Source organism: Bipolaris maydis (genome assembly GCF_028858645.1).
Source record: "Bipolaris maydis strain C4 unplaced genomic scaffold PSV08scaffold_12, whole genome shotgun sequence".
NCBI lineage: Eukaryota > Fungi > Ascomycota > Dothideomycetes > Pleosporales > Pleosporaceae > Bipolaris > Bipolaris maydis.
In genome coordinates, this window is record NW_027093868.1 from 599,376 (window position 1) to 621,957 (window position 22,582).

Consider the following 22,582-nt stretch of genomic DNA (forward strand, 5'->3'; position numbering starts at 1 on the left):
AACTTCTAGTCCTTTCCACTGCCCTGAGCGTCGTTGCGATGCTTACAATGCTACAGGACCAGCATGCGCCATCGAGGTAGTCTAATGGTCGTTTATTGTACAGTAATCCAAGCTCCTTTTGGCTATCTTCTCTAGACACACATGTGCATTGCATGTTCTTCTTGATGGAACTTTAGTACAAATGATTACAATCTAGCTCATAATTGCACAAGTTGAAGCAGGTAAGCACCCACAAAGACAAGTCGTGATTGGTTAAACTAGATATTCATCCAGCTACTTGACCAAGATATAGTCAAGATTCATTCTATACTTGCATCACCTCTATCCATTCTTCCCATGTGACCCAAGACCCAACAGCAACCGCCAATCCAACCTAGCACGTTTGATATATACAAAAAAACCATGCTACCATAATGCATAGAAGAGAAACCCAAAAAAGCCACAGCGGGCCGAATCCCAAACTCCATTCATGCAAAATCATTCATCGCGTCCCCACTACCTCAGTCATGTCGTTGAAAAAAAGAACCCCCCCACTCGCATACACATCCCATCTCTTAGACAGCAACACAACCACCATCAATCTTCAAGTGTCCACCCGTCATAAACTTGCTATCCTCACTAACCAAGAAAGCCACTACACTCGCTACATCGTCGGGGCTACTGAAGCGATCGAGCGCCGTCTCCTCCTTCAGCTCCGCCAACTTCTCCTTGCTCCAGCCATCTTTGTAACCCGGCGTCTCAATAATGCTCGTGTGGATAGTGTTGACGCGGATACCGAGGGGACCGAGTTCCTCAGCGGCGGTGAGGGCAATGCCGCGGAGAGCGAATTTGGAGGCGCTGTAGGAGATGAGGTTGGGGAAGCCGCGTAGACCGGCGATGGAGGAGCGGATGATGATGGAGCCGCTGCCGGATGTGGTTTGCATGGCCGTTGCTGCGTATTTGACGCCAAGGAAAGCTTGATTGGGAGTTAGCTTTTGGGTAATTTGATTGCAAAGGACATGAAAAAGACATACCAGACTTTGCGTTGATAGTCATGATACGATCAAAGTCGTCTTCGGTAACGTCGAAAATGCTCTTTGAGGCACCGCGCTGGCAGCAGTTCAATAGGGCGGCATCGAGCTTGTTGAAGCGCTGGACGACCTTCTTGGCGCAGGCTTCGACGTCGGCTTCCTTGGTGGCATCGGCAACAATGGTAAGGAGACGTGATTCAATGGGTACGCCGGTGGGGATGGCGGCTTTGAGGACGGGCACGGCGGCCTCGAGGGCTGTTTGTTCAATGTCGATGAGGGCGACGTTGCAGCCTTCGATGAGCAGGCGGCCGGCAGATTCAACACCGACTTTGCCGCCGCCGCCCGTGATCATGACGACCTTGCCCTCGAGGCGTTGGATGGGCATCGGACGGGTGAGGTTGGTGGATGTGGGAGCGCGTTCAATGCCTGGACGCGGGGCCTTGTTCATGTTGAGGGTGGAGATGTTGGAGAATGGCACTCGCATGCTCTCGGTAGTGTGTGTGCGCTGCATGGTGGCGGTGGTGGATGTGTGTATGGGTAAATATCGATGTCGATGGCTATGTCTATGGCTGTGGTTGATGGCCGAGCAGGAAGAGGCCGTCCAGCGGGGAGATGGGCGTGCGGGTTGGTTGGGTGCAGGCGCCCGAGTGGTTTTGATATGGATTCATGGTACCTGGGGGGATTCATCTTCTCTTCCCTCAAGATGACGTAGAGTGGGCCGGGAAGTGCTAGGCGAAATCTTTTTCTGCGCTGCTCAAACATCCGTTGAGCCTCTTGCGCCCGGCGGGTCCCACGCCCCCACCGGCGCCACCCAATGGCGCCGCCCGCCGGTCTCTGCCCGCATCGTCTCATCCACCTTGGGCGCAATGAGCGGTGGAATGAGTCCACCTCTGCCACGCCCTATCCCACCCTGAATCTCTCCGTTGCTGTGCCAGAGACGTGCGCCGTCGTCGCCTTCAAACCACTCATGGTGGCGTCAATCCATTCCACCACTCACTACCTACCCGTACACTGGCCGCCGTCTCACATGGCCCCGGTACTGACAACCCCACGACGTCGACCCAGGCGGTCAGGCACGTACTCATCACCCTTCCAAACAGGCAACTAGCCCGGCCAAGTACCCATTTGGCAGAGTTTGGATGCACAAGATACTGCATTCATCCTAATCGTCGACGTTGTCACCGCTTAACGCGGAACGTGGAGTTGAGCTGGCAGTACACCCAAGTACACACGCCCATCTGCACACCCAAAAGCACGCAGCGAGTCAGAAGGTAGCATTGTAGGCTACCATGGTGCTCTTGTCATCATGCAAACGTCATGGTACACCTGACAGGGGGACCGAGGACACGACAAGGTACACCGGTGGATGAACAGCAAAAGGGTCTCGGACGCTTTGCCGGATATGCGGGATGCTCCTCTCCACCAGCAATCAGCCGTACCGCAGTCTTGGCCCAAGTGAGCTTATCAGGGCTTTCATTCACATGTGCTGAGTGGCATCTGTTGATCTGCGTCTGATTGACCATGTGTCTAACGATAACGTCTTCAAGATTCACGCCATACCAGCACCCATCTCACCGTACTGTATGAACCACATGTGGGGATCAGCATTCAACCAAGGTTGACAAGTCAGATGAGGTGCATGTAAGCTACACACCAACCCACGCCAAACCTCCTGACATGCCGTCTTTAATGAGCACACCAGCGCCGTCCCAAAAACAAGTGGGCCAGTCATGCATATCGCTGCCAATCGCACCCTCAACCACATTTAGATCGCACGGCACTTCCCCTCCTCCCCAGTCCCCCATGACCCCTAACAATACTTTGCCGAACACCAGTCCAAGAAATAATCAATCCCGTCTGCCAGTGCCGCCGCCCCAACAGCAGCATGGTCGCTAAACGGGTACTCGCGAAGACTGACATCCCTCAATGCGGGACTTCCTTCTAGCACACTGTACAATTTCCGCGACAAAGTCGTCATCTGCTGCGCCACAAGAATGCCCTTTCTAAATTCAAACTCGTCATCCGTCTCCGTTCGTCTCTGCACGGGATTCTGCTCCAGCGCCCCATAGCTAATCTGGAACGCTGGCTTTGTCCCGTTCATCGTATTCGCAGAACCAGGCGTCACAAGCGGCGCCAGAAACTCGGTATAATTAAACACATACCCATCATTAAAGGTTAGCGCTGGCGACGCACTCAAAAACGTATCAAACAAATCCGGTCGAACAGTAAGTGCATACAGGACAAACAGCCCCCCAAACGAATGTCCATATAATGCATCGCGATCAAATTCCGCTTTCGGGAATGCACTTCCTTGGATCCAAGGTCGCAGCGCTGTATCGATGAACTCGATAAAGCCATCTGCATTCGAAGGCACGCCTGGGACTGCTGGCGCGGGACACCCCTCGCACACGGGAGGTTGGAAATCGTAGCTGCGCTGGCTGCTATACGGCGAGTCCGGGAGCGTCTCGGGATACCCGATGCTAACCACGATGCAATCCGGCATGTTGAACTCGACAGGCCGGCGTCGACGCAGAGACTCGGTGGCGGTGAGACCGAGCGCGTTGCCGTCCAAGATGTACCTATGTAGCCATTGCACGTGAGTTTTGTTGAACGAATTGGCAGGAAAGAGGGGGTGGATTGTAGCATAACGTACAGTGTTTCCACCACCGACGCTTCCTCGCGACTACTAGTCCAATTCAGTGGCCAGGAAACCTGAATCTGGTATTCCCACGATCCATTGCTTGCGGTCCAGAAAGCTACATTCGGGAGTACGTTTGCAGGCCATGATGTCGCAATGGCATTGAATTGCCATGCGCTACTTAAATTCATCATCATTTTCAAATCGTATCTATGCGTCTCTCTTCGTGGCAAATTTTTGTAACTTGTAACGCGGGCACTTACCGCACCTTGCCAACCCACGCGCGGGGGGGCCTCTCGAAGCCTTTTTGTACCTGCGCTTCCCAACCCCCCCGCGTCAGGATCTCATTCCTTCGATGAGGCGCATGCAGTATTCGCCCACAACGGACTAGCAGTCCAACGTGTGCGGGTGCGGGGAAACAAAAAAAGGATTCTAGTTCCCGGCGGGTTGCCTTGTGCATAGTAATATATTTACTTTTTTTCCAACCCTTGAAACTTTTTTTTGGGCTTCCCATTTGTCCAGATTGAAAACAAACTGCCAAGTTCTTTGAAACTTTGTAATTCTCAAAAGGAAAATGCTTGGTTATTTGTTCTGCTGAATAGAGATTTGACAACTGCGTGGTGATGCGTCGTTGCTGAGGAAAGGGTGGTTTAAGTGGCTATATTAGGGAAACGGGATGCAAGGGGTCACCCCCCCTCCCCCCTTCCCCGAGGAACTGGGGTAAAAACGGACGCCACCACGTGTGGTCTCGTTAGTGCGCAAGCCACTTACGCAAGGTAGTGCTTACTGCTGTGTAACCATCTCAGTATGGAACGGGGTTTCGATATTGGTTCTTTTGACAATGCATCAATTTCGCATGGTGTGATTGGGAGGGAAAGTGCAAGTTGTGGTGGAAAGACGACATGAGAGGATTGGGTGTGATGAGAAGATGCCAGGCGTTCACTAATGCAATTTGATTGGTATATCAGAGATTAAAAGAGATACTTAAAATGCCCCTCGGCCAGGCAGTGGGTCGTTCTTCGCAGGACACGCTGCATCGTAAATCGACGGACTGACAAAGTTGGGCTTGACACTGTTGTTATAGGCCAGTTCTACCAGCGACGCGGTACCTGTGGATGTTAGTATACATCTCGTTTTTTTTGAGCAGTCAAATAAAACTCACCTGGCTTGTATTTCGGCCAGCCATACTTTGTCAATCCACGCTTTGAGTCTCGAGCAAACGCCGCCCATGCGCCCTGGACATAGTCCGTGTACTTGTTTTCAGTAGGGCTGTTGGGAAGACCAGAGATGTCTTGAGCAGTGCCAAAGACGAGTCCAAGATCGGATCCGTGGTAGGCTGCGCTGCCTCGAGGTCCGAGACCTGCGCTGCCGTTGTAAAGACGGAGATTGTCCCAGTCACCGTGGTATCTGTATCGCCATGTAGGGACGTTGTACTGAGCACGGTATGCGGCTGAAAGAGAAGTCGGACAAGTGAAGCTACGCTCAGTGAATAAGTCCCACTGGGCATTGGTAAAGTTTATTTTGGCTGCCCATCCAGAAATGCGGTACCATCCGTCTTCGTGGTCGGTGTTGCCGAGTAGGAGCGGAATCTTCGCAAAAGAACCGGCTTCAGAGAGTTGCTGGTAATCCGCAAAGACTGTTTGGTTATCAACAGTTGGGTGAAAAGTCGCCTGCGTCAAGCCGACACTGGGGAGGCCAGGCACTTTTGCTGCAGCTGCGAGAATAGCCGACATATTTGCTGAACGGACGCAAGCTACGACTGAAGTAGAGTCGTCGCCAGCACCACCACAGCCAATCGTGCGGGAAACATTATACCAGATGGACTGCGAGTACTCGGCCGTGTTTGGGATGAAGCTGAGTGAGGTTCCAGACATGGGGATAAGACCGGAAACAATGGGGTCGTTCTTCCAGGCGTACGCCCAGTAATCGACCGCAGCACCACCGGCACTTTGTCCGAAAATAACAATACGCGAGGGATCGCCTCCAAAGCCTTTGATGTTGTCACGCACCCATTCTACAGCGGCACGGTGGTCGCGAAGGGCAGCATTCTTCTCGATACCAGGAGCACCAGCAAAGCCAAAGATACCCAGACGATAGCTGATTTGGTCAGTACATGCATGCGTATAGAGTCGATTGGTCTTACTTGAATGTCACTACCACAACGTCTTCGGCATCGGCAAGGTACTGGCCGTTATAGAAGGGACTGTGGGGGCCAGGAATCTGAAAACCTAAGCAGTGTTAATGCAAGTTTTTGACTGTGCACAAGGTAGCAACATACGTCCGCCATGGAGGAATACAAGCACCGGCTTTTTTGCGTCAGTTTTACCGGCATTCGACGTCCAAACGTTAAGCTTCAGGCAATCTTCGGACACAGAGTTGTTGTTCTGTGCAGCAAAGTTCTTCCATACACGTAAGCCAGATGGCTGTGTAAAGTTTGGAAACGAAGACACGGGCGGCTTTACAGCGGGACAATCACTACAATGTTGTTAGATGCGTTTCACGCGTGGTACCGTGGAAACATACGCTGACTACATCTGTTAGCATGCTTCTAGAAATGTATCATGGACAGTACCCACCCACTCGGCCGCCTCGAACACGGACCCTGGCGGCGCTTGATATTTCTTGGGCGCTGCAAACCGCAGCTCGCCTACAGGCGCCTCAGCATAGCGGATTCCTAGAAACTCAGTCACGTGAGTCTTGTTAGAAGCTGGATGACCGACTACAATGCCACTTGACGTCTCAACACGTGACCTGTTTGTTGGCGTTGAAATAGCCGAGCCAAAAAATGAGGCTATAGCTGCAGCGGTAAGGAGTATGTGCTGCATCTCTGTCAACGCGAAACCACGGTAGCCCCAGTAAAGATTTGAGTGGCTGGACTGGCGATAAAGGGTGGGCGGCGGGCTTATAACGGAACAAATCCCACACGATGGTTCGCCGCTGGGCTACGGGAGCGGGCTGGCTGGCTGGTAGCCCATGTCGCTTGGTCGCCGTCAACGGCATCCATTATACGCCGGACGAATGATGTGGGGAGTAGACACGGATGCCAACCGAAGTAGGACGAGAATTACTCAGCCCGCCAGATGATGAACAATGGGTGCACGGTAGGGCTCCGGCACGGCAAAGCATCGACGTCGTTTTTGACATGGCGACGGCGGGTGAAGGTTCATCTCGGTTGCATCCATTGACCATTTCGCGTGGGGGCGCTAGTCCCGAAAACACCCTGTCGTCCTTCCCAGTCGCATGGAACCTGGTCATTTTTATGACCTGCCTTAATCGCCTTGTAACAAGTTTCCAGTCGCTAATTATGCGCATCCTTTCCGCAGGGGATTCTCGTGTCCGTCTCCTTGCAAAATGTTCGCACCATGCTCCAGCGTAATGGATGCGAGCAATGCATTTGGTAATGCCAGTCTTCTTGCATCATCAGCGGAACAAGTACGCATCGCCGATCTCCATCTGACCCAAGACACCCTGTTAGATAGCCCATACCTCTTCTGTGAATGTCACCGTGCTGATCATCACCTTTTCCACGCAGTACAAGGGACAATGTGTTCACCCTAGCAAGGAAAATCTTGACTGCGCCCGGACAGTTGCAGAGCCCATTTTTGGCCGTCCCGAAAACCGGGAATTCCAGATCCAATCGTAGGGCACGTTAGCAGTGGAACATTTGCCCTCGTGGTCGACCTGACCTGACCCCCACAAGGCGAGTCGGTTCGTATCTCTGGCACACGGCTCACGTTCTTTACCCTGCATATAGCGTATGTACCTGTGTACTGCCAATTCATGGGCTCCTTGGGATGCAACCTTGCTCCAGCAGAGCTAGTTATGCCGCCAGGTTCCGCTATCCGTGGGACTTTGGTTCCTGTAAACAATTCCTAACACTTTGTATACATCTTCACCCCGCATGGCTCCCAACGTCGGCCTGGGCTCCCAAGGCCCAGTTGAGCGCGGATGGGGTCTCTGGCTCACCAGCGTGCTGGCTGTCGTACTGGCTGGTTTCTTCGTCGGCGCACGCATTTTTCAGCGATTCATCAAGAAAAGCGGCTTAGGAATGGACGACTATTTGATTATCGCAGCCTTGTTTTCTTCGATCCTATTGACACTGACTGAGTGTCAAGGTAGGCTCATCGGTCTGTATGGAGATTAACTGCTAATCTTCTTCAGCTGTTGTGTATGGCTATGGGAGGCCTTGGAAGACACTACCTGCGGAATCTCGGATGACGGCTCGCAAATGGTTCTATGGGGCAAACAGTAAGTAGACCCATCAGCACCTCTCCGTTTCTGTCATAGGAATGCAACCTAGGCAAGACGTTGCTATAATCCTGGCATCTTTGCTAACTGTCATAGTTGTTTACAAAGTGGTTCTCCTGTTCAATAAGATGTCAGTTGTATGCCTGTACTATCGCATCTTCGCCATCATTACAAAGTCTTTCCGCATCGCATGTCATGTCATGAGTAAGCATCTGTACCGCTATAACATAAGCCCACGTGCTAAAATAGCCCTAGATGTATGGATAGTCACTACAGGTATTGCCTTTACCCTGGCTACAATCTTCCAGTGTACACCGATTGCCGCTTTCTGGGATCATAGCATAGAGGGAGCCAAGTGTTTTCACAATCAACCCTGGTGGATCTCCTATGCGACCGTCCAAATCACCACCGACTTTGTACTTCTTGCCATGCCATTCCGACAGATTCTAAAACTCTCCATGGGCGCAACTGAGAAACTGGGTGTAGCACTGGTGTTTGGCACTGGTGGATTGTATGTGTTGGAGAATATCTGCCTAAGACGAGTTGCTGACATTACAAAGTGTAACATTTGCATCCATCTATCGCGCTACGACCATTGCAGCATCCGCAAGCAACCCAGATCCAACCTGGGGCCCCATTCCCGCGACAATATGGTCCGTCATTGAAGCAAACGCCGGCATCATTTGCGCTTGTCTTCCAATGCTCCGCGCCCCATTCGTGCGCTTATTCGGACCCTTATTCGGCTCGTACGGAGCTTCCAAAGCCAGCACGAAGCGTCTCTCATACCCAATGATCTGGCAAAGTAACCACCATCCCGGAACAGGCCACAGGAGCACTGTGTCCCATCCGAGAAACGAATCACAACGCGACAGTGAATGTAACATCATCGACGATGACGTACTTCCCCCAAGTAGGCCTGGTGCATTGAACCGCCAGAATAGTGACATTGTTGTTACAAACGAGTTCAGCATCGAGCGCAACAAACTACAAAATTCAAAAACGGAGACGACGATATGCGACACAAACACTGCACGGAGCGTTTGCGAGGACAAGCCTGAAGGGAAAAGCCCCTATTACCATGTCTAATTCGAAATGTCCCGCCGCCTACTTCCTTCATAACGAATGTATTACGTCTAATGATACCGCAAAACCAATACGCATTTTCCAGATGCTTAATACGGGACGGAGCATCCAAGATATCCAACAGTGCCAGCTCCACATATACCCAAATAATACAAGTCAACTTCCAACAGGAAGAACTGACATATCCCATACACTACTCAACGCGCATCCCACCTCATTGCGGGAAGCCAAGTGCTAAGTCTGATGTAACGTACATACGTAGCGTCCATGTCTACAGGGATCCGCCCCATCCGACATGTACGGTACGGCGCTTCCCGCGAAACCCGCGCCACACCCATACATACGTAACCTTAATCGGCGCACCAATGGCGATATCAACGTTACAAGAGTAGGGTATCGATTGGTGGATTGCGCAATTGCATCGAACCTTGTGATGCAAAGTCACACACGCCAAGAGCGTCCGAAAGCGGATCCCAGTGCTGGAACCGCAGGGGATACGAGGGGTGGAATCAGGAATGTCCGGCAGTTGTACGTAGCTTTGCTGTCATCTACTACCGAGATATTCTGGTACTGGCCTGGAGAGCTACTGATCTTGACGCTTTGGAGGAGAGATGCTTGTCGAGCAAGCAGTGTACGTGCGAGCTAGGGAACCGGAAGCTTTTTTTTTACCTACGTACATGTCTAAAAATTCTAGGATGTATGAATTGGATGGCAGTCTCACTTGGATTCTTTCAGCCCTGGGTAATCCTACGTGAGACGTGTTGACAAAGAAAGTACGTAAGCATATGGGAGTAAAAGACATTTCTTAGTCGGGTACTTCTCTTGGCCGAAAAAAAAGAACGACCCCGTTGAAGGGGTCCTGGTTACGCATGGCGATTACTCTTAACACACATTTATGCCCATGTCCCTCCCCCAACGACCTTCCTGTTTCTCGCAGAAACGACTTTTTCTCTTTCCTCCTTCTGAACCCCATTTCTACACCCTCTCCACCCTCAATTCCCCAGTCTTTTGCATCACCACCAAAAACATGTACTTCCTCACGCCCATCCTCATTCTAGCCACTCTCACCGCCCTCACCCACGCCTTACCCCCCCAAAAGGGCCCCTTCGGACAGTCCACGGCCGACTTTTACCTGCCTAACCTCCGCCTCCCTTGGGGTCCCAAATACTGGTCATGCATTCCCGTACGTTTTTCCTTGGACACTGTTCTCTTTGTGCAACAATTACCCCCCCCTCTCTTCATCTCCCAATTCTCCGCTGATAAAATTGTGTTTTTTTTTGTGGGGACAACAGGACAGACTGCCATGCTCTGAAGATAAGAATTGCTGTTCTTCTAATTGCGCGTGTTTCGAAATTGTAAGTGGGGATGGGATGGAAGAGGGAAAGATATGTATGAGATGATGGGCTAATAGGGTGGTTGCGGGGGGAATAGAGTTGTATCATTGTGAGTATTGTGAGATGGTGGTGGGGTGAAGGGAGGGTGCTGACGGTGAGTGAATTAGGGAAGACCGAGGCTTGTAAGTAGATTGGGTGAGTATTGGTAGGGTGGGTAAGAGGCTAACGGTTTGTAGTGTATGGCGGTTGAATAGGGTATGTGGGTGTTGTTGCTGCTCTGCTGCACATCAGGAGCGGTTCTGAAGGGGGTTTCGTGCACGGCAAAATGCGATCTGAGAAGCTGTGGGCTGATTGACCGTGCAAAGATGTTGGGAATCCCTGTATTCAGATAGCGCCTGGTCATGTAATGAGCAAAAGAATCACCGATGCTTGACTAGCTGGAAAGCGAGTTAAAAAAAATTAGCTCTCCTCATTTTCTACCACAATCCTCGAGAGCATACATACAAAATTGGTAACTCTAACAGCATTTCTGGCGGTGCTAAAGGAAAACTTGCCTTGAATAACGGATCAATAGAGTAAATCGAGCTTAAGTAACACTTCCCTTTAGCACCGCCAGCCGGGCAGTTAGAGTCGCCTGTTTCATTCATGATGTTATTGAAGACGGTGGATTTATAATGGAAAAAGACGACTGCCTATTTTGTTCACGATATGGATGATATGAATGAGGAAATTGCCTACTCTTACCATTCAACCAACGTGATGAGCAGCATCGTAGCTGTAGGAGCCACATGCCATGGTCGCCAAGAGACCCGCCCACGAAGCAGGCAAAGTGCATAGGGCAGGGGGTTGGCCGACATTCAGCCTGAGCCTGTAATTAGTTTACGTTTTGCCCCGTGTTGAGACGACAAGGTGCTAGGTATGTGCATATGGTCCAAACAGGCTAGCAGCAGACATTGTCGCCATGGCTGCAAAGTTTACCAAGAAAATTTCTCTGCGCGCTTTGCGCGACATGGACTCTGCCAATGTGAGGGGTTTTTTTCTGAGAGGTGGTTCTAGGCATAAATTATAGCACAGCCACAGACATAATGCAGCAAGAGACCTGGCATTGAGGATGCCGATGCTTGAATGCTGTGGGCGTAGGCCAAGGGCGCGAATGGCGGGCGGGCAAGCAAAGCCAAGTCAGGATAAACGGCCTGCCGATCCAGCAAGCCCCGCGCCCTTGTGCATGCCGCTGCGCCACACCTCGACGCTGGACAAATGCTCACACGTCATGCGCACATGCAGTGAATATTTGGTTTGATTTGCATCTTGCCATGTATTACCATGGATGGGTGCATGTCTCTTCCCGCTGCTGCTCCTTGACGTAGCCACCTAGCGTCTAGGCCCTCGTTCAAGACCCCTTTAATCCGATCGTTTTTCTCCTCCTCTGCCACTGTCATTTCATTTCATTCCTCTCGAAGCCACCCACAGCCCACCCACAACGACCATGTCCACCAAGCCCACAACAGACTATGTCGAATCGACAGAACCGCCCGGGACCAAGACAAAGGCCCAGATGCTGACCGACGTCTTCTCTCTGGCCTCGCAATTCAGCACCTGTGTCGAGGCTTTCAATCGCATCCACCCGACAAAAGACCACGACCATGCGCAAAAAGTGGCGCTTGCCAAGCTCGGCATCCAGCAGGGCAGACTGCTCATTTTTGGAGACGCCGTAGGCATCTCTGCGCCGCCTGCCACAATTGCCCGACACATGATCCCAAGCCATCCTGGAATCACAAATCCAGACCCAACTCTGCCCGTCAACTTTGGTGTGCGCGATCCCAGGCTCGATGAGGAGGTCATTAACGCCAAGATTCGAAGGGCGCTTCACGAGATCGCGGGCCGACCAAGCAACATGTCACGAGACGAGCTGATGAGCATGTACGGCCTGAAAAGCCCAAAGACTTTTTCCAAGGCCGAGTACCCCGCTCTAGACAGCAATCGGCTCGAGGGTTTCCGTGAAAAGTATGGCTTGCTAAAAGATCTCCTTAACCAAACTGGTGCTCGCTCTAGTCTCAAGCGGAATCTGAGTATGACGACATCGCATTGGCAGGTCAAGGACACTGCCCGCTTCAACGATTATGTCAAGACAGTGCGCACAGAGGTTGATGCTCTGATTGATCTCATGGGCGTAAAAGAGCAGGTCGATCGTGGAATTCGCTCTGACCTCAAAAGCATGGGCTGGCACCCTGATCTAACCGGCCCGACAGTAAGACAGGACTGGGAGAAGCTCCGCCTGATTCGTGAAGCCTGTGAAGTCGACTATCCCGAGTACATTGAAGTCATCGACAAGGCACTGCAGTACATAAGCCAAGAGCTCAAAGAAACCAGTCTCGCCCAACACCGCGCAGGGCTCGGCATTGCAGAACCCACCACCGAAAAATCAGTCCGCCGCAAATCAGACCAGGAAACACGGCCCGCTCCAGCCCCCGTGTCAGCGGCTCCCAAAGTACTCCTACCCGGCACTCGCAAACCTGAAGCAAAATCCCACATCCAGCTCGCTGCCGAGCGCGCCATCAACCCGAATGCAGGCAAAGAAAAGCGCCCGAGCTGGCTCTCAGCCTTCAAATTCAAGTCCTGGAACAAGAGCACCAAGCAAACCCCGCAACAACCCACACTGGAAAAACAGCGCTCAAACAGCGTTCCCACCGTAGACCCCCAGCGCTCCCTCTCCGCAGTCGAAACCCAAGACCCCATCTCCGACGCCATGAGCCCCTTACAAGCCGTCCGCTCCAAATCCGTCGGCGCAATCCCCCAGTCCCCCCAACTCCCCACCGACAACCTGGACTCCCGCATGCACACCCTCTCGCTCGAGCCCCAGCACAACGGTATCCCGCCCATTGCTGAAGACGGCGGCGAAGCCAAGGTGTTTCCCGTCAAAGACGGGGGAGCCGTTGTAAACGGCGGCGGCGGCGCCGAGTTTGACAAGAATATGCTTGTGCACGTTCAAACTGCGCAGAGCGACGGCGCTGGGAATCCCGACCTGCACAATGTTAACACGGCCCAGAGTTATATCGATAGACATGACATGTATCCTGCTGTCGGTAGGATCGACACCAAGGATATTAGGAATGCGGCCCATGTGCCTGGACAGTAGAAGCTGGCGTTGTCGACTCTAGTCTATGATTATGATTACGATTATAATGGTGTTTTTTTTCCTTCTCTCGCTAGATACCATGTTTAGTATTTATTTATTTTACTTTGGTTGGAAAATTGGCTTCTTCTCTTTTTTTTTTCCCTCTCTTCTCTTTCGGTTAGTAGTCTAATACATAAATGCCAGAGACCTTTTTCTTTTCCTTTTGAAATACCATCACAATGATACATTCATAACTGGGTTTTTTTGGGGGGTTTCGTGCAATGGTGGTTGTGTACAAGGGGCAAAAGGTTTAACCTTCCCTTCTCTTCCGCCGTCGATAGTAGTTAGTAGTAGTTGTCAGAACATGTCATCGCGCAGAACCATGGAAAATTTCTTTAAATAATATTACTTCTTTGACCCAACGGTGTACAAAGCTCAAATGGGCCATAGGAAATATATACATGTGTGTGTCTTTGTAAAATTGCAACATCAGATAATAGCTCCAACCATGATACTCCTAGAGAAATCTAGGTTGCGAGGAATGTTACTACTACAAACTCCACATAGTTCAGACACACATGTCCCTGCTAGAAAATCCTTGTAGAGATGGCAAGGTAAGTTCCTTAGGTCCCGTTACGAAATTGGATAGAGTTACTTCTGCAGCTCTTGAGACTTGTTTTTGGAGATGCGTTCAACGATATGTATGGATCTTTTGCTCAGCCGCAATTATCAGTATGCTTATGTGCGTTTTCCTAGAACCCCATCCTTGAGATGTAGTTTTTTGATGTGCCTAGTCGTCCGAGGGGATGTTGAAGCGTTTCGTCAAGATACACTGCCAAAAACTATTCGAGACAAGGATGTTGGAGAAAGAATGGAATTCATTCTTGATCAGAAGTCAAATAGTGTAACCACTTCTCTGCACTTATCCGATCAGGGTGAGTCTCTGCGAGTGTAGTGGCTTGTACCTTAACCACATGCTCGAGTAGCCTTATAGAGTCCTTAATCTGTCCATTAGCCTCGTAGGAAACAGCAAGCTGATGCTGCGACGCTAGCCGATGAGGGTGAGTCTCTTCGAGTATAGTGTCTCTTATCTTAACTACATGCTCTAGTAGTCTGATAGAGTCCTTAATCTGTCCATTGGCCTTGTAGGAACTAGCAAGCGCATGCTGCGACGCTAGCCGATGAGGGTGAGTCTCTTCGAGTGTAGTGTCTTTTATCTTGACTACATGCTCTAGTAGTCTAATAGAGTCCTCAATCTGTCCATTGGACTCATAGGAAATAGCAAGCTGATGCTGCGACGCTAGCCGATCAGGGTGAGTCTCTTCGAGTGTAGTGTCTTCCACTCTGACTATATGCTCTAGTAGTCTGATAGAGTCCTCAATCTGTCCATTAGCCTTGTAGGAAATAGCAAGCTGATGCTGGGCTACCAGTCGGTCTGCATCATCTTCGTCTAGCACGTCTCTGCACCGGCAGCACTCCTCCGCCCACCTCGTTGCTTCTGGAACTCTACCGTCGAAGAGTAGGCATTGTGCCACGACATAACTTAAGTCAGCTCTGGTTTGAGCATCAACAGTTGTTTTTGTATCCAGCAGTCGTAGTGCATGAGGCATATATGCTCTCCATACAGCCCGATTGGCATATTCATCGCTCGGGAAGACCTCAACAACACGTGCCATAGCTTGTTGGCCCACACTTGCAGCACTACTACACTTGTCTACCCAAACTTTGGTAGCCAGATGAACAAGTCGATGTAAGTCGTACCATTCTTCTTCTCCATCAACCTCACGAGTGTTATCGCCTTGCCGCCTCGATACAAACGAGTAACCGCAGAGCGTGCCAATAGCCTCCTCTAATCGCTCTTGCGACTGTACTTTCGGCAACAGCGACTGAGGTATTGCCTTCCACTCGATGCACGACATGAATGCCAGCAGATCTGCTGCCACTATATCGCGCTCTCGGAGCTGACTGAACGATACTACCCACGTCGAGGCCACTGCGTTTGCCGAGCCCTTGTAGCGTGTTTGGTCCCGGAATTCTTTTCTCATCAGATTGATGGTGTCTTGCTCTGTGTGTCTCAGTAGCCGCAGATACTTTGTAATAGTTGTTCTGTTCATGTTCAGGTACGCGGAAGCCTGGGAGATTGCCAAAGGAAGGCACGTCAACTCATTCAATAGCTCTTCGCATTCCTCAGTGGGGTTCTTTCTGATTAAAGACTTCTCCAAGAAGTTCATGGCATCTGGTTTGCTCATAGACCCCAGTTCCAGAACGTCGCCTCGCGTCAAAGACACGGCTAGCTCTTGCACTCGTGTAGTGAACACGGTCATGCCCTTCTCGTTCTCCGGCAGGTAGTCGATGATACCCGCAGCATGCTCGGTGCCATATAAGATGTCGTGATCATCTACATTGTCGAGCACAAGTAGCCAGGGTCCTGCCTGATCTGTACTTAGATGCTCTTTCACTAGCTCTTTTATGTTGTCTTTATTCGTCTCCGCTTGGCTGATGTGCAAAGCAGCGGCAACGGCCACGCAGGCTTGCTCGTAGCTCTCCATACTGAGTGCAGGCATCCAGAAAATCGATACGGCTGGCATGGTCTTTTTAATTGTGTATGCGAACGACAAGGCTAGCTGAGTCTTCCCAGCCCCACCGAGTCCCACAATCGACATCTTTTGGCATCCTGTGTCCTCGAGCAGCGTTTGCTTGAGGATCTCGAGCTCTTCTCTCCTTCCGACGAAGTATTGGTTCTTGGGAAATGGTATGTAGTAGGAGGGTTTTTGGACAGCTGCAGCGTAAACAGATTAGATACGCAACAAGCTACTTATCCGACTGCCGTTGTACTTACGAGGTGCATAGGCTGCGATACTCCCTCCAAGGCTCCCCGCTGACGCCTGTGGCTGGGGCGATTCCTGTGAGTCTTCTGCGATCGCTTTTCGTAACCTTTTGAAAGCATTGGTCTCACCTTCGCCATAGTTGAGGAACGTGAAGACGCCAAAGATACCCAGCAACGAGTACGCCTTGTCTTCTTCACGCATAGTCTGACGCTGGTTGGACCAAGACAGGCGCTCCTCTACGCTGAAGGTATTTAATGGGGCTCCTGTAAGGGCCGGGCAGGGAATGTTTGTGATCTCGTGGATGAGTTGTTTTAGGCTGTCTCGTTCGCCTAGATGCGTCCAGTCTCTAGAGTAGAAGCTTACAACGCGCGGGGCAAGCAGCTCTTGGAGCGTCCAACCTCGAGTAAACCAGCGGCTTCGCCTAAACTCTTCTTCCCATACAGGTATGCTGGGCACATGCTCAGTCGCTGGCTCAGCGCTAAGTACATCTGTTAGAAGAACATAGCATCGAGCAGCTCCCTGGTACCAACGAAACATGGAGTTAATCGCATGCTGAAGCTCGACATTATCTGCCTTGTTGATGCAACATGTATCCACCCAGAAGTACCGCAGGCCATCCTGCTGAACCTGCTGTGCGCAGAAGCGGATCTTGTCGAAGCCAGCCTTGTCACGTCCAAGGCCTCTGGTAAACTCGTCGAAGGTGACCTCCTGACCAGACAGCCAGGTGTGCGAGAGTATAGCGTAGCTGGGCACGTTATCGGTGCCCACAAGGTCCTCTGTGAGCGCAATTGTGCCATCTTGTTGTATCTCGAGCAGTCGCATGGTGTGATGGAGGAGCTTCGGTCCTTGGTCGCATCAGGCTGGACAGCACAGAGGCACAACAGCCTGACAAGCTATTAGATTAATCGCCCGCGCTCTCTCGTGCCGCCGTTGACGTTGATAGAGGCGGGGTAAGAATATGTTCACACGTGGGGAAAGGAGCACACTGCCTCGCTTTGCTAAGCGTTGGGGTGGGCTTCAATGGCTGACCTGCGCCACAGCTTTAGCCATCTTAGCATCGCAGGGGTGTACAATGCAGACTGCTAAGCGTACAAAACCCTGCTGTGTAAAAATCCAGAGTGCATGTAATAGAGGCTGCACTTGATCAAAATTCCTTTAGTTTCATTTTGGGTAGTACCAAATGTATAAACCCAAACCACATTAATTAGAGCGTTGATATGATATAAGCATCTTTGGCACCGCCCCTCTGCCCCCACTCTGCCCACTCACGTGATGTCTTCTATAAAAGAAAAATATATTTAGAACCTGCAAGAAATTAGAAAAAAACTGGAGAGTATACAGGCAGTATTAGCATATCTTTTCGTGCGCAGTGCGAGGTATGTAAGGATGTGGGCGTAGGATTAGCATCTCGCAACTATATATAAGAGTGATAGAGAATCGTTTAGATCCTCAGAGCAGTGGGACTACAGTGCTTGATGGTAGAGCAGCTGTGCATCGTCGTTGCAGCATCTAACGGCAAGGGCCAATTGCACAGAAGCAAACCCAGCAATGCTGTATTTTGTGTTACAAAGATACACAGCAGGCGAAGACACTTCCGGAGTGTAGTTCCAGACTATCTCATTCTTCACCAGATAGCGGGATTGAGTTGGTAGCGCTTGAACGATGTTCATGATTCTGCGCAGCGGAAGGTTTCAACCTCAGAGGGAGGTTTATATACTAACATGTTTCATCAACCAATAACTATCATAAATGCATAATTTCCAAACAGCATTATAGCATGCGCCGAGTATAACCACTTCATCTACCGCATCGTAGGAATAAACCCTTGGCTGTCCTTCTGCTGCTGCTCAAAGCTCTGCTTGAACGCTGCCAATCCAGCCAAAATACCACCAACCATGAACAGCAGCGAGATGATCGACCAAATGACGCCCCAGCACTGCGAGGAACCACCATAGCGCTTCGCAAAGACACTAGCGTCTGAAGAATTTACCTTGCGCAGGATAAGATCATCGCAGATATCCCAGACGCTGTACAGCGACGACATGACACCAATGAAAAGCTGTTTCAAACGCACACAAATTAGCAGTCGCATATCACAAACAAATAAAAGGGGAATGGGAAAAACATACAACCAAAAACCTCAACGCCTCGCCATGCTCAATAAACCAAAAGCCCACCAACAACCCCACACTCCCCAAAATCGTCAAAATCGTCAACCAATCCTTGCGCGCCCACCACAGCGTGAGCAAAAAGCACACGCCCAGCACGATACTCGCTACTTTGGAAGCGACAATGTTGAAGCCGCAAAAGGTGAGAAGGGCACCGATGAGCGAGGAGCCTAGGTAGCCAGCGGGTAGCGTGACGATTTGCTTGCCGCCGCGCATGTGCGTGACGCCGCCTTCATGGGGGTCGAGCGAGATGGATTCGACGCGGCCGCCGGTACAGACAGCGGTGATTGCGTGGGAGAATTCGTGGAAGGCGATGACGAGCATCTGTTTTATCTCGTCAGCCCAGCTCTCTTACTTTCCTCATCCCCCCTCCATCCATCACAATCCCTTTTCTCATTGATAAAACCGACGGAAATCATCCTTCTCTTTGCACTCTTGCTCCTTTCTTTCTACTGGAGACGGTACGAGGTAGAAACAGAGGTGGAGAGTCTACGGGAAGGTATGGAATATGGAAAATTAAAAGGGAAACAAACGTACCTTGAACGGCCACAAAACCCACCTCACATACGGTAAGTTCCACAACAACGCAATAACAACCACATACGCTCCTATCACACCCAGCGTCACACCCTGGGTGTGGTTGACGCTAAGATCTCTCCTTACGAACGCATGCCGCGCGTACACTTGCTCTGAACTCGAAGAAGCTTCAAGAGAAGCAGCGAAAGACGAAGTTGATAAAGCTGCTGCTCTCCGCACAAACTCTTCAATATGCGACTCGAAAGCGAGTGTCGGTGCCATGACTCTCTTTTTTTTCTGGCTTTTCCCGTCTCTTTCTTCTTTGTTGATGCGGTGGTACACACACACCGTCTTTACGCCGGGCCTTGAAGCGAATGGATCCCCAACCGGAAGTGTAAAAGTACAAACCAGCCCGATGTACTCCAGGAGAAAAAGAATAGGCGAAGGGAAAGAGATAGATTCGGTTGTTGGGTTGTTGTATTTTGGGTTGGTCTTCTTTACCAATAATAAAAGTTGTGGGATAGGAATGGCAAATAAACAAACGGGCGGGCAGAAGGTGTGGTTCAAAAGGGCTGACGCGTATGTCGGGTGTGCACACTGCGCCACGCTAAATTTGGCATGGGTGGGCTGCGTGGCTGTGTTGGCAAACAACGGTGGGTAAGATAACGTAATGTTTTTTACTCCCACTCCTCTGTATCTATACGTCTGTTCGAACATTTGATTTTGTCAAGATGAAGGAGAAAGTCACATTTCAAACACATGTAAGATTTCAATGGATTTAACGTGAATTGATTTGGGGGTATAGATATGTGATGTGACACTCCTCTAGGCCAAGATGCAGCGCTAAAAAGCAGTCATGCGATACGATGCGAGTACCTTGGCACGATTCTGCCCGAGGAAAATCAGGGAAAGAAGGAACACCGTTTTATCGGTGCTATCTAAATTACAAAGAGACTATGCGCTTAGTTGACACGCTCTTGGTGCAACGACATGCCCCTTTCGGGTGAGCTGTCGTCCTTGTCATTGTATTTCTCAGTAACGCTGCCAGGTGCACCACCATTAGCAGCGACAGCGCTGTGGCGGCGTTGCCAGTAAGCGTCGTCGCGTTCATTACGCGTAATGTATCCGGCAGGTACCCACTTCTTACTGGACCTGGCAGAGAGGTTGTTGTCCGAGTACATAATGTCCACATTCTCGAGAGACAAACTCTTGGTCTCGAAAAGGAAGAAGTAGACAATGGCGGCTGCGACAAAGTTGCAGCCGAAGAAGACGAAGCCAAAGGCGTATCCGATACCATCATCGGCATATGGCGTAAGGAAACCGATCAAGAAGTTACCTGGAGGGTTTTGTTAGTAAACACGACATATGCAGGAACAAGGAGTGGCTTACCAAGCCAGTTGAAGGCCGTAGCCAAAGAAGCTTGCTTGGCACGTGTCCGCAGAGGGAACGTCTCACCAATGACGACCCAAATAAAGGGTCCCCAGGTGGCAGCGAAACTTGCAATGAACATGCATGCAGCGACAATCATAACGATACCAGACACCTCGTTCTCAGTTGGGGGCAAAACAACACCGATAACAGCGAAGATGAGGAGCCAAGTTGCCTGCCAGAGACCTCCGAGAATCAGTGGGATTCGGCGACCAAGTCTCTCGATGAGGTAGAGACCAGGGAAAGTCATGGCTACGTTGACAGCGCCAAGAATGAGCTGAACCTGGATGGGATCTTGAACACCAGCGGACTGGAAGATGGTTGCTCCGTACTGTAGATTGGTTAGTTACAAATCGTTTCGATGGGCGTCCACTAAGACCTACGTAGAAAAAGTAGTTGACACCAGTCCACTGTTGCGCAAACTGAAGGGCGCAGCCAAGGAACGTCCTGTATACAACACGGGGAATACCAGAAGATGAGCGAGCAAAGCATTCCTTCCAGGTACCCTGACCGGCGCTCTTTTGCTCGTTGATGGAGTCCTCCATTTCCTTGAAGTCCTCGTTAACCAACTGGTTGTTGGGGTCATGCTTGAGACCACGGAGACGAGCCATGGCGAGACGCGCATCTTCCCATCGACCCTTGCCGGCCAGCCACCTAGGTGACTCAGGGGTGAATAGAACACCGAAACCAAGAGGAATCGAGAAGGCGATACCAAGACCAATGACGATTCTCCAGGATGCAGAGTTATCCTGGCCTGGGTTGTCACGGACACCGTAGTTGATGATGTTGGAGACTTTTAAGCATATTAGTATCATCTACATGCACGGACAGAAGCCACACTTACTCAAAATACCAACGGTGATCATGAGCTGGTATGATGCGACGACCGGGCCACGGATTTCACGGGGGCAGACTTCGGACTGGTACATGGGAACACCGATGGACAGGATACCGACACCGACACCAGCAACGATACGACCCATAGTCATGTGGACCCAGCTGTTCATGGCAGTGACCTGGATAGTGTTTCCAACAATGAAGATGATCACACCAACAGTAAGGTTCTTGCGACGTCCAAAAAAGTCGGCAGTGTATGCACCGGCAAGTGCGCCGCAAAGGGTACCAATAGACATGAGCGAGACGAGCAGAGACGAAATAGTTGGATCAAACGCAACCTGACCATTGCCCTGATCTTGTCCAAAGCGGTCAATGAAGTCGCGGAACAGCAGAATACCGGAGATTTGACCCTATACACAATCAGAAAAATGTTTGATCAAGAGCAGGAAGTATCTCAAAGCATACAGTATCGTAACCAAACAGGAAACCACCAATCGATGTAATCACACCGAGCATGATGGCCTCGGTACCGACTGCGGCACCGCGAACCTTGACGGAACTATCATGCGTTAGAACAATGCGCATACATGTTGTGTATGATTTTCAAACTCACACTGTGCCCAAACCCATGATGACGGTAGTAGATTGAGCCCAGCGAAAATGCTGAAGGAATCTGAAAAATTGCTTGTTCTGCCCTTCGCGAACCCACCAGGACTTAAGTATCGTCGCCAATCCCTTGCCGACTTTGGCTATGCGGTAATGCCCAGTGTTGCGCCCAGCTTTGCGCCCAGACATGCTCTTCCGGGGTTGTACGTCATCGCCGCCACGCCGTCACAGGCGCCCCGGGCAGGATGGACCCTACGTTCTTGGCTCGAGTTGCGCAACAGCCAAACGAATTCCGTCCTGAGCTCGTGAAACTGCAGTAGTGGGCTTGTCCACGCAACATGGCTGCTGGGGAACTAGCGACCGACATGTGGGGAAGTTGGTCGCGAGTCGATAGCCAAGGCTGCTCCGCCGACTATTCCGGAGAGGGCCAATGACCGTGGTTGCGCTACCAGAGTATCGCAGGAGTTGGATCGGGTTCTCCTATGAGCATCTGACCGCGGACGGCCCATATGGTGTCCTACTGCTTGAAAGACTGTGAGCCTCACGAGCGCCTCTGATGATGTTCACCCCGCATTCACAACGGGTGGCACCGCGTCGCGTACTTGACGCCCGTTATGCCGCACAACCGGTTCGCAGAGACAGGGCCATTGTCGCGTGACGTACATGACGGTGCTAAATCAAGGCGACGTGTACGCCCAGGGGCCGGTCGGACGTCGGTGAAGATACTTCACTTTGCGATGGAGGTGGGGATGGGGGCGCCTTGAAGTCGAT

At 51.0% G+C, this 22,582-nt stretch overlaps 7 protein-coding genes across 7 annotated transcripts; 2 read left to right on the forward strand and 5 right to left on the reverse strand.

Moving 5' to 3' along the window:
• Positions 1 to 216: 216 nt before the first annotated feature.
• PSV08DRAFT_404179 (uncharacterized protein) lies at positions 217 to 1,521 on the reverse strand (the record flags this gene model as incomplete). Its single annotated transcript, XM_014224467.1, has 2 exons — positions 217 to 955; positions 1,014 to 1,521. 2 exons carry the CDS (start codon positions 1,519 to 1,521, stop codon positions 555 to 557), a joined length of 909 nt encoding a protein of 302 aa, XP_014079942.1. The 3' UTR covers positions 217 to 554.
• A 1,299-nt stretch (positions 1,522 to 2,820) lies between these two features.
• PSV08DRAFT_404180 (Alpha/Beta hydrolase protein) lies at positions 2,821 to 3,845 on the reverse strand (the record flags this gene model as incomplete). Its single annotated transcript, XM_014224466.1, has 2 exons — positions 2,821 to 3,589; positions 3,664 to 3,845. 2 exons carry the CDS (start codon positions 3,843 to 3,845, stop codon positions 2,821 to 2,823), a joined length of 951 nt encoding a protein of 316 aa, XP_014079941.1.
• A 787-nt stretch (positions 3,846 to 4,632) lies between these two features.
• On the reverse strand, positions 4,633 to 6,516 carry PSV08DRAFT_379302 (Alpha/Beta hydrolase protein; the record flags this gene model as incomplete). The annotated part of the gene is made up of 6 exons (XM_014224465.2): positions 6,225 to 6,516; positions 6,172 to 6,176; positions 5,927 to 6,123; positions 5,792 to 5,876; positions 4,811 to 5,745; positions 4,633 to 4,757 (listed from the first exon to the last, which is right to left on the reverse strand). Exons 1-6 carry the CDS (start codon positions 6,471 to 6,473, stop codon positions 4,633 to 4,635), a joined length of 1,596 nt encoding a protein of 531 aa, XP_014079940.1. The 5' UTR covers positions 6,474 to 6,516.
• A 1,033-nt stretch (positions 6,517 to 7,549) lies between these two features.
• Positions 7,550 to 8,982, forward strand: PSV08DRAFT_404181 (uncharacterized protein; the record flags this gene model as incomplete). The annotated part of the gene is made up of 5 exons (XM_014224464.1): positions 7,550 to 7,763; positions 7,810 to 7,896; positions 7,993 to 8,100; positions 8,152 to 8,407; positions 8,457 to 8,982. The coding sequence occupies 5 exons, from the start codon at positions 7,550 to 7,552 to the stop codon at positions 8,980 to 8,982; spliced, it is 1,191 nt and encodes a 396-aa protein (XP_014079939.1).
• A 2,783-nt stretch (positions 8,983 to 11,765) lies between these two features.
• On the forward strand, positions 11,766 to 13,464 carry PSV08DRAFT_379307 (prion-inhibition and propagation-domain-containing protein). The gene has a single exon (XM_014224462.2). It carries the CDS (start codon positions 11,800 to 11,802, stop codon positions 13,447 to 13,449), a length of 1,650 nt encoding a protein of 549 aa, XP_014079937.1. The 5' UTR covers positions 11,766 to 11,799; the 3' UTR covers positions 13,450 to 13,464.
• Positions 13,465 to 13,814: 350 nt separating this feature from the next.
• On the reverse strand, positions 13,815 to 17,078 carry PSV08DRAFT_404183 (uncharacterized protein; the record flags this gene model as incomplete). The annotated part of the gene is made up of 2 exons (XM_066093672.1): positions 13,815 to 16,207; positions 16,268 to 17,078. 2 exons carry the CDS (start codon positions 17,076 to 17,078, stop codon positions 14,307 to 14,309), a joined length of 2,712 nt encoding a protein of 903 aa, XP_065948587.1. The 3' UTR covers positions 13,815 to 14,306.
• Positions 17,079 to 18,057: 979 nt separating this feature from the next.
• PSV08DRAFT_379311 (high affinity glucose transporter ght1) lies at positions 18,058 to 21,835 on the reverse strand (the record flags this gene model as incomplete). Its single annotated transcript, XM_014224459.2, has 10 exons — positions 18,058 to 18,315; positions 18,386 to 18,748; positions 18,962 to 19,198; positions 19,572 to 19,626; positions 19,931 to 20,276; positions 20,330 to 20,699; positions 20,752 to 21,161; positions 21,213 to 21,615; positions 21,671 to 21,764; positions 21,819 to 21,835. 10 exons carry the CDS (start codon positions 21,833 to 21,835, stop codon positions 18,058 to 18,060), a joined length of 2,553 nt encoding a protein of 850 aa, XP_014079934.2.
• Between the last annotated feature and the right edge of the window lie 747 nt (positions 21,836 to 22,582).

Bases quoted from the DNA above. Each gene is read 5' to 3' on its own strand.
- PSV08DRAFT_379307 (XM_014224462.2), top strand. From the start codon at position 11,800: ATGTCCACCAAGCCCACAACAGACTATGTCGAATCGACAGAACCGCCC.